The following is a 13,650-nucleotide window of genomic DNA, read 5'->3' on the forward strand; positions in this document are numbered from 1 at the left end:
CTCTTCTGATCAACATGTTGCAAGGGACCCCAGACATGCCCAATAATATTTGGGTCTGGGGAGTCTGGTGACCAGTGGAAATGTTTAAACTCAGAATAGTGTTCCTGGAGCCACTCTGTAGCAATTATGCATGTAAGGGGTGCCTCACTGTCCTGCTGGAATGGCCCAGGTCCATCAAATGCACAATGGACATGAATGGATGCAGATGATCAGACAGGATGCTTACATATATGTGTCACCTGTCAGAGTCATATCTAGATGTAGCAGGGGTCCCATATTACTCCAATTGCATATGCCCCACAACATTCCAGAGCCTCCAAAAGCCTGAACAGTCACCAGCTGACACGCAGGGTCCATGGATTCATGAAGTTGTCTCCACATCCATACATGTCCATCTACTTAGTACAATTTGAAATGACAAGAAGTTTCCAGTCATCAACAGTCCAATGTCAGTGTTGAAGGGCCCAGGCAAGGCTAAAGCTTTGTGTTGTGCAGTCATCAAGGGCACACGAGTGGGCTTTTGGCCCAAAAGCCAATATCGATATTGTTTCGTTGAATGGTTCACATGCTGACACTTGTTGGTGGCCCAGCACTGAACTATGCAGCAATTTGCGGAAGGATTGCACTTCTCTCATGCTGGACGATTCTCTTCAGTCATCATTATTCCAGTTCTTGCAGGATCTTTACCGGCTACAGTGATGTCAGAGATTTGATGTTTTACCGGGTTCCTGGTATTCACAGTGCACTCGTGAAGTGATCATACTGGAAAATCCCCACTTCATCGCTACCTCGGAGATGCTGTGTCCCATCGCTTGTGCGTCAACTATAACACCATGTTCAAACTCACTTAAATCTCGATAACCTACCATTGTAGCAGCAGTAACCGATCGCAACAGTAACTAACCGCAGTGCCGTATTCTGCCAATTTAAATATCTCTGTATTTGAATACACATGCCTATACAAGTTTCTTTGGCACTTCAGTGTATTTTTTTAAAATGTTAATTTATAAAATAAAAATGATAAATGTGGCAATTATCCAGTCACAGGCCCAATTTATTAACAATAAATGGATTAAAAAAGTTATGAAAGCACTTACTACCCAATAGAGCTGGATTTTCAGTGATCTGGCTATCTCAGACATTGAAAAAAAGAGACTCTCACCAGCGAGTTTTTCTCGTTTTAACAGAGCAATTTGACTGACTGCCACAACTATTTATTCAATCTTTCCTACAATTCTTGAAACTTCTGTTTTAAGATCTCATACTCCTGACAAATATCAAAGCTGCAGCTTCAGTGAGCAACTACAGCAGTTTTGCGAAAGATGTACTAGATGACTAGTACATCAAATAACTAGCTCCAACAATCACATTTTATTTTATACTGAAATATATTAATTTTATGTATAATTAATGAAAACTTTCCCTTCCACATGAAAAAGGTTGTGGTCTAGGAGCCCTGTTTATAACACAACCACCATGGATGAAATTACAGCAAAAAGTTGGTTTCATGCAAATTTTGTGAAAATACACTGAATACAAATGTATTTCATAATAATTATTGTGTTCCATTCATTACTCACTACTGACACATACAGAACATCATTTTATTTTAGCAGAGTATGAATTATCAGATTTTTATATGATGTTTTTGTAAGTCCATTTATCTCAAGTGAGAAACAATGAGGGATCAATGACTTGAATTATTACATATAAAAATCACATTTTATATTTACCTTGTTTTCCTTGTATCTGCTAAGGTCACAAATACAATATTCTTTGAATAATTTGTCATAATATTTCTTAGCTAATTGGGCTTCCCAGGAATCCGGAATATCATCATCATCCCACAGAAACCGATGATTCTCCCGGATAACATCACTGTCACATTTATCTCGAGACCTATATTTTTTAATTGATAATAAAGCAGACATAATAAAATAGCTTGGCTTAAATTTTATTTTAGCCTAAAACAGTGCAAACAAGTATTAATACAATTACAGAGTAGCTTTAGAATGTTCTCATTACGACTTAAGATATGTTAACTTTACTATGGACACTCCTACCTGTCTCTTCTTAACAGTGATGTGCTGCCCTTACAGCTTAACAAATATTCATTGATGAGCTTCTTGTGGAGATCATATGGATTTAATGATGCCAGTGATGATTTAATATACATCAGTGATCTCTTACGTTGGGGCATGCAATCCATCACGGCTGTGCAGACAGACACAAAGTATTAAAGGTCTGCTTACAACAGTTATCGCTGAATAATGATGTGATGAGCTATTAAAAATGACTTTATTCCAAAAATTACTGGCAACATATTGTCTAGAAACGAAGCAGAATTGATTTCCAATGCAACTTGTCCAGTATAGGTGAGAGAGAGAGAGAGAGAGAGAGAGAGAGAGAGAGAGAGAGAGAGAGAGAGAGAGAGGGGTGTAAAACCTTTTTACTGTTGTTAGTAAAAGATATTTTATTTTTTACATTGATTTGGTTTTGTAAATGCTCAGTCAGTTACATGTTGCAAGCTTTGGTGACAACACAATCTATACTATTTTTTTTGGGAGGGTTACATTTTACTGTCTGTGTGATGGAGATTTCATTATAGATGGAGAATAAGCCTTGGATTGAACATGGACATTGATGAGGTAGAAAACAGAATGTAACTTCATTTAAGGAACCATCGCAACATTTTGCTTAATGACTAGTGAAAACCATAAAAAAACCTTAACCATCTTGTTTACATAGAAGATGGTTTCTAACAGGTAAAAATCAGACATTATTGTCAGCTTTTCTCTGAATACCCAGTATAGTTACGTGTCTATTATATACTCATCCAGGAACCCTGTCACTTGTACAGCTAAGATTTGGATTTGTTGTTTGTCCCAGAATTTTTCAAGCCTTTCTGTCTTCCTACAAGGAGGAAGGAGTTGCTGTTTGTAATCCCAACGAAATAATTATTCTTGAATGTACGTTTGGAAGACGTTTAAAGACATTCCTCTTCATATTTCATCCATATGTTGGGAGTCCCTGGAATTCTAGGTCCAGCAGCATTGTATTATGCGAGGGTGGATTTCCTGTTTCGAGTAGTGTCAGATATGACTTATTCTTACATACACTAACTGATTTAAAAAAAAAAAAAACAGCACTGCAATAACCAGAAAGGGAGGAGGAAACAAAGTGAAACAACTTAATGGGTTGAAATGGTGTGTGATGTTATTTCAGTGATCATGAAATGTAGTCAGTTTTACAAGGAGCTTGGCAGTATGAGCCCACTTATCAGTACGACATTTCACCCCCTCTGGCCTGGATGCATGCACAGATTCAGTTGGGGAAGGTGTCATATAGCTGTTGTATCCTCTCCTGAGACAAGCTGGCCAACAAAAAACTGTTGTAACTGGTGCTTGATATCCTGAATACTGGCACTGGGATGCAGTTGATATCCAGATTGGTGTCACACATTCTATTGGGGACAGGTATGAGGATTTTGTTGGCCACGGGACTACCTCAGCATCATGAAGACAGTTTATAGAGACACTTGCTATGTGTGGATGAGCATTGTTGTCTTGAAAAGTGGCACCACAATACCTCCAAATGAATGATGATAAATGAGGATGCTGTATGCCTGCGACATACTATTGTGCTATTTGAGTTCTCTCAATTACTGCTACTGCCACCTGAAGTCACACTCGATGGCTTTCCACACCTTGACGTAGAGTAACACTGCTGTGGCTCTCCAAAGTATTGGAAGAATATGGGCTTTTCCACTATCATGATCATAATTACCAACAATGGTCAACTAAGGTGGTGCGGAACCACAATTCATTGCTGAACACCATTCATCAGCAGCTCACACTTCACAGTCACATCATCACCAAATATGCAGCTATTTGTGTTGTGGTGTTGACAGCACCCTCTGCATGGGGGTTAATCCCTAGCCTGGATGCTGATAGTCTACAATCAAAGGTGTGGGATGACACAGCAGAATGCTGCAAGGAGTTCATTGCTTAATATTAGCAGCCCACGACTGCCTGTGTGTGTGTGTGTGTGTGTGTGTGTGTGTGTGCGCTATCTCTGATGAAGGCCTTGTTGGCTGAAAGCTCATTTTTTGACAGTTGTTTTTTTTGACTCCTCAACATCTCTGCTATATGGTGAGTGGCAACTACCCTTTTCATAATACTGTTATATTCCATGCTGGATTTTCCAGTGTTATACACTCCTGGAAATGGAAAAAAGAACACATTGACACCGGTGTGTCAGACCCACCATACTTGCTCCGGACACTGCGAGAGGGCTGTACAAGCAATGATCACACGCACGGCACAGCGGACACACCAGGAACCGCGGTGTTGGCCGTCGAATGGCGCTAGCTGCGCAGCATTTGTGCACCGCCGCCGTCAGTGTCAGCCAGTTTGCCGTGGCATACGGAGCTCCATCGCAGTCTTTAACACTGGTAGCATGCCGCGACAGCGTGGACGTGAACCGTATGTGCAGTTGACGGACTTTGAGCGAGGGCGTATAGTGGGCATGCGGGAGGCCGGGTGGACGTACTGCCGAATTGCTCAACACGTGGGGTGTGAGGTCTCCACAGTACATCGATGTTGTCGCCAGTGGTCGGCGGAAGGTGCACGTGCCCGTCGACCTGGGACCGGACCGCAGCGACGCACGGATGCACGCCAAGACCGTAGGATCCTACGCAGTGCCGTAGGGGACCGCACCGCCACTTCCCAGCAAATTAGGGACACTGTTGCTCCTGGGGTATCGGCGAGGACCATTCGCAACCGTCTCCATGAAGCTGGGCTACGGTCCAGCACACCGTTAGGCCGTCTTCCGCTCACACCCCAACATCGTGCAGCCCGCCTCCAGTGGTGTCGCGACAGGCGTGAATGGAGGGACGAATGGAGAAGTGTCGTCTTCAGCGATGAGAGTCGCTTCTGCCTTGGTGCCAATGATGGTCGTATGCGTGTTTGGCGCCGTGCAGGTGAGCGCCACAATCAGGACTGCATACGACCGAGGCACACAGGGCCAACACCCGGCATCATGGTGTGGGGAGCGATCTCCTACACTGGCCGTACACCACTGGTGATCGTCGAGGGGACACTGAATAGTGCACGGTACATCCAAACCGTCATCGAACCCATCGTTCTACCATTCCTAGACCGGCAAGGGAACTTGCTGTTCCAACAGGACAATGCACGTCCGCATGTATCCCATGCCACCCACCGTGCTCTAGACGGTGTAAGTCAACTACCCTGGCCAGCAAGATCTCCGGATCTGTCCCCCATTGAGCATGTTTGGGACTGGATGAAGCGTCGTCTCACGCGGTCTGCACGTCCAGCACGAACGCTGGTCCAACTGAGGCGCCAGGTGGAAATGGCTTGGCAAGCCGTTCCACAGGACTACATCCAGCATCTCTACGATCGTCTCCATGGGAGAATAGCAGCCTGCATTGCTGCGAAAGGTGGATATACACTGTACTAGTGCCGACATTGTGCATCCTCTGTTGCCTGTGTCTATGTGCCTGTGGTTCTGTCAGTGTGATCATGTGATGTATCTGACCCCAGGAATGTGTCAATAAAGTTTCCCCTTCCTGGGACAATGAATTCGCGGTGTTCTTATTTCAATTTCCAGGAGTGTATTATGAATAAAAACACGTGACACTGCAATGTTCTACAATACTTATTATTATTTTACAAACCAGTTTTTGGCTGTTATGCCATCATGGGTATGAAGATAAATGTTTGTGGCTGTAAAATTTTGTAAGATCAAAGATTTTAAACTAGTGAATTATACAATATTTTAGTTGATTTCCTAAGATGAAAATTGTTAATGTATGGTTCAGGACTAAAATGAGAGGAATTATTTCAGTGAAAATGTGATGTAAAATTATTGAACTTAGATAAAACACATGACACATTAAACAATGTACTATACACCAAATTATAACAATTGTTCTGAGAAGAAAATAAATTGAACAATACACTGTGGCATGTTCCCAGGCAGTGGCTGAATAAAATAATTGCCTGTTTAACAGGTCCAATATTATAAACAGGTAAGATACACAAATGAGGTCAAATGGGTAAGTGAAACAACTATCATTACATAAAGAACAATTTTTAACAGAGCAACTGCAACTTTAGTAACTGGTATAAAGGACTTGTGAGTAGGAGGAGAAATTCCCAACATGGTCTGGATGGGATTACAAGTGGCACTTCCAGTAAGAAGTGGCGAATGAGGGAACCGTGTCTGATCGGTACTAAGCTTAGGAAAATGTACATATGTTTATCAATTTCCATTATTTCACAGCAGTTCATCTTTGTCCCTTTAAGGATGTGATGAAAGACTTCATGTTGCACCTTGTTAACTGTGGCCTTCTTTAAGTGTGTGGTCTGCAAAAGTAAAGCCTCTTTGCCTAAGTTTCCAACTTCTATGGTATTTCTTCAAATGGGTGTATATTGCCCCGCCAGACTGACCTACATAGAATTTGCCACAATTATCAGAATTCTGCTCTTTTCCGAAGCGGAGAGCTTTCTTTACTATTGGGCAAAAAGTGACCAATAGTAATGTGTACATAAAATGATGTTTTAAAGCCTCTGGGGATTTAAGCTTTCTAATCACATTGAGAAACTTTTCCTAAACATGGGTAAAGAAGACAGGAAACCTGTTTCTGCTTTTTTTTTCATGCATTATGGGGTCCACTAAAGCAGGAGAGTAGCCATTGTTTAAGTTTTTTTTTTATCTATCGAAGTCAGTTTATATGTGACGATGACGTTAACAGCCGAAAATCAGTTTGTAAAAAATAATAAATATTGTAGAATATTCCACCAGTATCACATATGTTTTCATTCATAATGTATAAGATTTTATATCAGGAATTGGTGGAACAGTGAATCAATGCTACTAACAACATAATTAGAGACATGCGCAATAACATGAGTCCACAAAACACCTAATGCTGACTTCTGTTTTGATAAAACCAGGAATTTCGACGCGAAGAGTATCAAAACTGTACTGAGAGATTTCAATTGCAGAAGCACAAGTTGGGGCTATGAAACTACAGACAAGAATGGAGATGAACTGGGGGGCTATGAAACTACAGACAAGAATGGAGATGAACTGGAAGGCTGTGTGGAAACTCTTGTAGGATCCTAGGCTGAATCCATCTTTTCAAGGTGGGAAATAGCAGAATAGATGTAATCCAGGAAATGTTTTCATTAGTTTGCAAGCAGCTGAGAAACTGAAAAACAGCGTAAGCCTATAATGTGTATAGCAGTTGGAATTATTAACCCAGCAAGCTTGCTACAAACAATGTTTCAAGTTCAAAAAGACACGCTGGGAAAGTTTCTCAAAAGAACTGGACAAAGAAGTTGCAAAACTTAAAAGAGACTCCAAAATAATATGAGGATTTCGTAGCCCCCGTAAAAAAGGTGTCCCGAAACAAATACCTCATGGGTGCAGAACACGACAAATATCCAGTCTCAACCAAGGCTCAGTTACCTTACTTAAGATCTACTGTACTTAATACAAAAACAACCCACTAGCTAAAGACACCATTAAAGCAGGTGAAGAGCTGATGACATGTATTGCAGAAGGCAGAAGGGAAAATTGGTCAAATCTTTTAGCTAATTTAGATATGGCTCAAAACAGTAGAAGGGCATGGAAACTAATTAAAATCCAAGTAATGATCCTAAAAACCCACAAGAGGAATTCACCTTAGCAACACCAAATTAAATAGCTAATCAATACTTGAGAATATTAAAAAAGAGCAGAAGTCACAAACTAAGGAACTGTCATGATAAACTGAGAAAAAGAACTCTGACTCGTATTTCACAACAGAGTTTGTCAGTGCCATAAAGCAAATGAAAAGTATCAGGCTGCAAGACCGGATCATATTAGAACAGAGCAGCTGAAGAATTTCAGACCAGAGACTATTAAATGTCAGGGAAAGAACCTAAAGATCCAAAGAATTTTTGCCTCATCCCATTTTTGTGTCACCTACATAAAGTCTTTGAGAGAATGACACAGACTAGGATTTTATCAAGTGTGGATGAAAACATTATTTCAGGGCAACCTGGTTTTAGACCAAAGAAATCATGCTTTAGCCAGGTCCTTATCTTAACCAACATAATGAAGATGAGTGTGAGAAAAACTAGTAACTGACACAATTTTTATAAGCATCAGCACTGCCTATGACACATGAATCACAGAAGGCTTATCCAAACACTATACATGGCAATAAAGAAATTTCAGGCTGATAAACATATTCAGAGGTACTATCCAAAGCAGAATATTCTGTGTAATAATGCATGGTAAGAAGAGCTGCAGGAGGTACCAGAAGAAATGATTACTTCAAGAAAATGTGTGATCACCGATTCTATATCTATATGAATGATCAACCAGATCTTCCAGATGCAAGGCAATTTATCTATGTGGATGACATCTGTGATGGCCCAACGGTGCGCCTTTGAGGAAGCTAAAATCAAAATAAGCAAACACATGAAAGGCTGGGAGAGTATTATGAGCAGAATCATCTCAACCACAATCCAGGAGAGACTCAAGTATGTGCTTTCACTGAAGAAACAGAGATGCTAGAAGAAAACTGAATGTAAATGCAGAGGGTCAGAACTTTGGCACAGTGACAGCCCAAAATATCTGGGAATTGCTCTGGATCACATCCTGTGTTCTAGAAAACACTGGACAGGATTGAAATGAAAAATCTGCAGCACAAACAACATTTTGACAGGTTCTATGTGGGGAGCAAATCTCCAGCTTCTCTGGTCAACTGCATTATGAATGTTTTTCTATGGGAGAGTATCAAGCACCAGTGTGGGGAGCTTCAGTCCACACCATGCATTTGAATGTGGCCTTAAACGAGTCAGTCTGCTTGGTTAGAGGGTATCTTTGACCAGCCCCAGTCCCATAGTGGTACGCTTTTGCTGAAATTAAACCTCCATCCACAATATGCAGACGGAACAAAAGAAAACCCAAGACACAGCTGCAGCACATTGTCTTAAATCCCCTCCTAAGCAAGAGGGCTTCAGTCCAAGGGAAGAAATTAGCTGCAGTTACCACCTACCCTGCCCTACTTGGAGAAGCCCTAATAGAAATAGGATTCTCAGCTGCAGAACAAATCTGATCTCATGTGGGTATGAGTAGTACGTTACATGCAGCTGTGGGGCAGTCCAGACACTTAATCACCTACTTGCACACTAAAACACGTATGAATCTTCTACTCCAGACAGTGTTTTAAATGCCACCATAAAAGGTTGCAGAATACTGGAGAGGAAAAGTGTGATGTCTTTCCCTCAGGCACACAAAAAGTAAGTAAATAATCTCAACTTTGGAGCAGGATCACATAGCAATAACCAGTACAAGTACTAGAGTGATAATGAATATTGAGGTGAGCAGAAATAGTGAATTCAACTCGGACCACTAACTCTCCAAAGTTAAAATCTGCTCACCCACATCAATCTAAATGAAAGGTCCATACAAAATGACTAAATACAGCAATAACTGGATGAATATCACCCAAGATACCATTAAAAACTTCAGAGAAACAAAATTATACCATTTGGACAGAGAGCTGGCAAGGCCTCAACATGACAAATAATAAAGGTGCTCAGAAAACACTTTGTCTAGCAAAGAATAAACAAGCAGTCTGGTGGAATACGAGCATACGCTTGTGAAGAGATCTGTGCCATGGAAAAGATAGGAATGTTCTGAAAAGATGAAACACCGGTCACAATTTAAACACTATGGAAAAGAGACATCGCAGATATTTTGAAGACCAAAATGATCATCTGAAAAAGTGAAGTTGGAAGTTCTCCAGAACAAATTTATCAAAAGCAATTCCAGAGATTTCTACCACATTTTTAAGAACAAAATTCATGTGTACCAAGCCCCATCAATTGTTTTCAGGGTAAAGCGGAACCGATCAACCAGGGAAACTGCAAGATATTTGCTAGATATTTTCTAATCTCCTCGTGTTAGAACAGGACATGTTGCAATACAAAATACAAAGTTTGGAAGGGTTTCAAGTCAAAAGAAGAACTACACAACTCAAAAGGACATAGATGGAAGAACATACACAACATCACAGTAACTGCATGAAGGCATATTTTAAAATCATGTCAACACTCCTAAAAAAGACACCATCAAAACAGATGACATGGATTTTATCAGAGTCACTCATCAGTGAATTCCAAACTGGCACCTCATGTAGCAAACCCCTATTCAGACGTCAGGGAAATTATGAAAGTCCAATTCAGAAAATGTGCAAACAGAGGTTCAGACCACTACCTGACAAGAATAAAACTACATTTAAAACCTCAAAGGTTCACAAAAAAGCACCCTTTCCCAAATTTGACACTAACAGGATACACATGGAAAATTAGGGAAAAAACTCAAAACAATTGACAAGAACTTCAAAGCAAATTGACAGAAACAGTAAAATCACTAATTCCTCTGTAGAAGAGGAAAAATCAACCTTGTCAGAATGAAGAATGTGAGCACGCAATCCAATATTGACAGGATGCATGCAACGAATCAATACCAATAAAACAGAGGACAAATACAAAACATTCCCGATAGTGAGGAAAGAGACAGTGAAATTAATCACAAAGAAATGTTAAAATCACAAGGAAATGTGAAAATGGTCCCAATCTTACCCATGGTCTCCTGCAATCATCCCATTTCACATCCTGTAAAATAGTGTAAAATGATCAAATGTTCTAAAACTCTCAACTAAAACATAACTAATGCAACAGGAAAGCTAACATAATTGCACAGGGATTCTTGCCTGGCTGGTCACTTAACCCCCCCCCCCCCCCCAAAAAAAAGAGTCAGTCACCAGGATAATACATTAAAAACTTCTTTCTAAAATTCTAGTGAACAAGTTGGACATTTTGCAGAATCTTAAAAGGCATACCACTTTTGTGTCATTGCCATTTAATACAGAGAGCAAGTCTGTAGGTAAGTTAGTTGCTGCCCTCTTGTCTGAATATAAAACACAATCAACTAAATGTGATGCACTGTAATGTGTAAGCCACAAGCACCATACACCAGAGAAAATTAAGTCTTGGATGTTTCTCTGAAGATCAAAACAAAAAAATCTCTCTTAATATTACAATATTATAAATGAAAAACCCTTTCTTATCTTATTTCACTACACCAGTAACAAACACAAACTGAGGCCCCAGCAGGAAAGCTGCAAGATCCCATCTGAAGACAGATTTGTAAAAATCTGAATCCTGTTACGGTTTGAGTTAAATAAACTTTTTTAATCCATACTTGTGGCTGGGTGTTGCTAAAATTATAAACCCTACAACTGTACTACAGCCATACCTCTCAACATGCCAACTTTTGAATTCCTCTATGGTACAGGAGGACTTGCTGAGGAGTAAAATCTTTAATCTACATTTAAAAATGCTTCTGCTATCTGTCAGACATTTTATTTCCATGGGTGCACTACCAAAGAGTTTTATAGCTTCATATTTCACATCTTTCTGTGCCAAAGTTGGATCCACTGAAAGGTAATAGTATCATTTTTCCTTCTAGTGTTGTGCTTGTGAATATGTCGGTTATTTTCGAGCTCAGATGGATTGACAACAAATTTCACAAATGAATAAATTTACTGTGAGGCTGTTGTTAATATTAGCAGCTGCTTAAAGAAATACCTGTAAGCCCCAAATGTAATTCAAATTACTTTCTTTCGTGCAAGAAAAACTTTTGGTGTAAGTAAGGTGTTGCCACAAAATACTATCCCATAAGCCATCACTGAATGAAAACAGGCCAACTACGTTAACTTAATGGCTTCTACATCTCATAAGTTGACAATTATTCCTATGGCAAAAGTAGATAAACCTAAATTTTTTGGCAGCTCTACTATATAATTTTTCCAGTTTAAGGTTTCAATAAGCACACATAAGAACTTAGAAATTTCTATCCTGTTTATTACTGCCTATTAGTATACTATTGTAACAGGAGGTGGGATACTGTTTTGACAGCAGAAAACTGGATGAGGTGTTTTTTCAAAGTTTTCAAGTTGGCACATTTGCGCAAAACCGGTCAGTAACTTTCATAAAAACACCATTTCCTTTTTTAAAATTATTATTATTATCAAGTTGAGCATCTATGGACTGTGTGGTAACAACCAATTTCATTTTAGTGCCTAGGTCTTGTTCTTGTTCCAACTATGACTTCCTGCCAGTATCTTCTGATCCCACCAAGAAGTGCCTGTTTATGCTCTTCGTTTAATGGTCCTCTCCATCTTTTGGACAGGGATGCCATTTTAAAACCTTGGTAGTTGTTCACCAACCTTCTAAATTTCTTCCTGCCAGGAATTTATCTCTCTGAGATACCAATCTGCCTAAGATCTTTTTCACATCCTTCAAACCATCTTGGCCTTGTTTTCTTCAATTGGATGAAACTTCATATTCTTTGCAACTCTGTCACTGTCCATCTTCACGAGATGACCGTAAAATAACAATCATCTCTTCTTAATGGATGCTGTGATAGGTTCTGCCTTGCTGTACAAGTCCTCATTTGCCATTGTCCATCAACCCATCTATTACCTAGGATTTTCCTTAATATCCTATGCTCTCGATTTTCCAGCCGCTCAGCTTGACCTTTTCTATTCATGGTCAAAGTTCCAGACACATATAAGCCCTCAATTTACAACCGAATTATAATGTCAGAGCTTGGCCCCTATACTCATAGACTTTTTGCTATAGGTATTCTTTGTCAGTTGGTATGTTTGGCCTAACTTCATCATCCTGACATTAATTGCTTCTTCTTCTAATCCATTCTCCTGAATGAATTCACCAAGATACCTGAAATTCTTAATTTGCCCAATTTTTTCCAGATTGGTGATCATCCATTCAGGTCCATCACAGATGTTTGTCATATATTTTTTCTTTTGAAAAGAGATCTGGAGTCCAACTTTTTCAGCAATTTCTGACAGCCTGTTGATCTTGTTGACTGCTGACTCTATGTCGTTAGCAAAAATGGCCAGGTCATCCGCAGAGGCCAAGCAGTTAATGTACAGCCTTTGTTCTTAGGATCCAGTCTTCATTTGTTTCTTCTTGGGCTAACAACTTTCTCCACACATAAATGACATTTTCCAAAACAGGCAGGCTCTGTCAGTCACACACCAGAACAAAGGGGGAGTGATAGAGGAGTAACACCTCTTTAAAAAACGTTGGTTCAGCTGACCCGCTGATAGTACCTTGTGAGGGCCCCTGCCAGGGTGACGGTGAAGATGGTCAACGGTTTTAAAGGTGGAAGACAACAACCATGTCCCAATGGTGGATTAAGTGGATGAACTATCTTCATTTAGCAGTGTCTGTTCTTCAGAGAAGTGGCTGCGAAGGGCGTCTGACTCCAGAGGAGCAGCCTATTATCAAGCTCCGGGGGCTTACAACCTTAGTTCTATTACCAGTAAGGATTTGTCCAACCCACGCTAGTTTGAACAATCAAGCATCAAAATGTCGTCAAAAAAAGGACACAACCCAGGTAGTACCTGTTTGAGGGAATCGATCACTCTTAGGAGTGCAATTGGGCCCATGGATTCTGGAGAGCTGAACCTAGATGCTTTGACAACACATCATGTACTATTTCCTCTGCTGATCCTTTTTTGCTCGGCTTCACAAT

General features: G+C 40.2%; 1 protein-coding gene across 3 annotated transcripts in view; it reads right to left on the reverse strand.

The window, feature by feature from the left end:
* The window catches only part of LOC126088685 (protein FRA10AC1), a 57,267-nt gene that overhangs the window by 38,464 nt on the left and 5,153 nt on the right, over nucleotides 1-13,650 (reverse strand). For all 3 annotated transcript variants that reach the window (XM_049906856.1, XM_049906855.1, XM_049906858.1), the window contains 2 exons: nucleotides 2,064-2,214; nucleotides 1,734-1,899 (listed from right to left, as the gene is read on the reverse strand). In XM_049906856.1, the coding sequence (XP_049762813.1) occupies nucleotides 1,734-1,899; nucleotides 2,064-2,209 (312 nt within the window). In that variant the 5' untranslated portion in view covers nucleotides 2,210-2,214. The remainder of the gene's footprint in view (nucleotides 1-1,733; nucleotides 1,900-2,063; nucleotides 2,215-13,650) is intronic.

Source organism: Schistocerca cancellata, chromosome 1 (genome assembly GCF_023864275.1).
Source record: "Schistocerca cancellata isolate TAMUIC-IGC-003103 chromosome 1, iqSchCanc2.1, whole genome shotgun sequence".
NCBI lineage: Eukaryota > Metazoa > Arthropoda > Insecta > Orthoptera > Acrididae > Schistocerca > Schistocerca cancellata.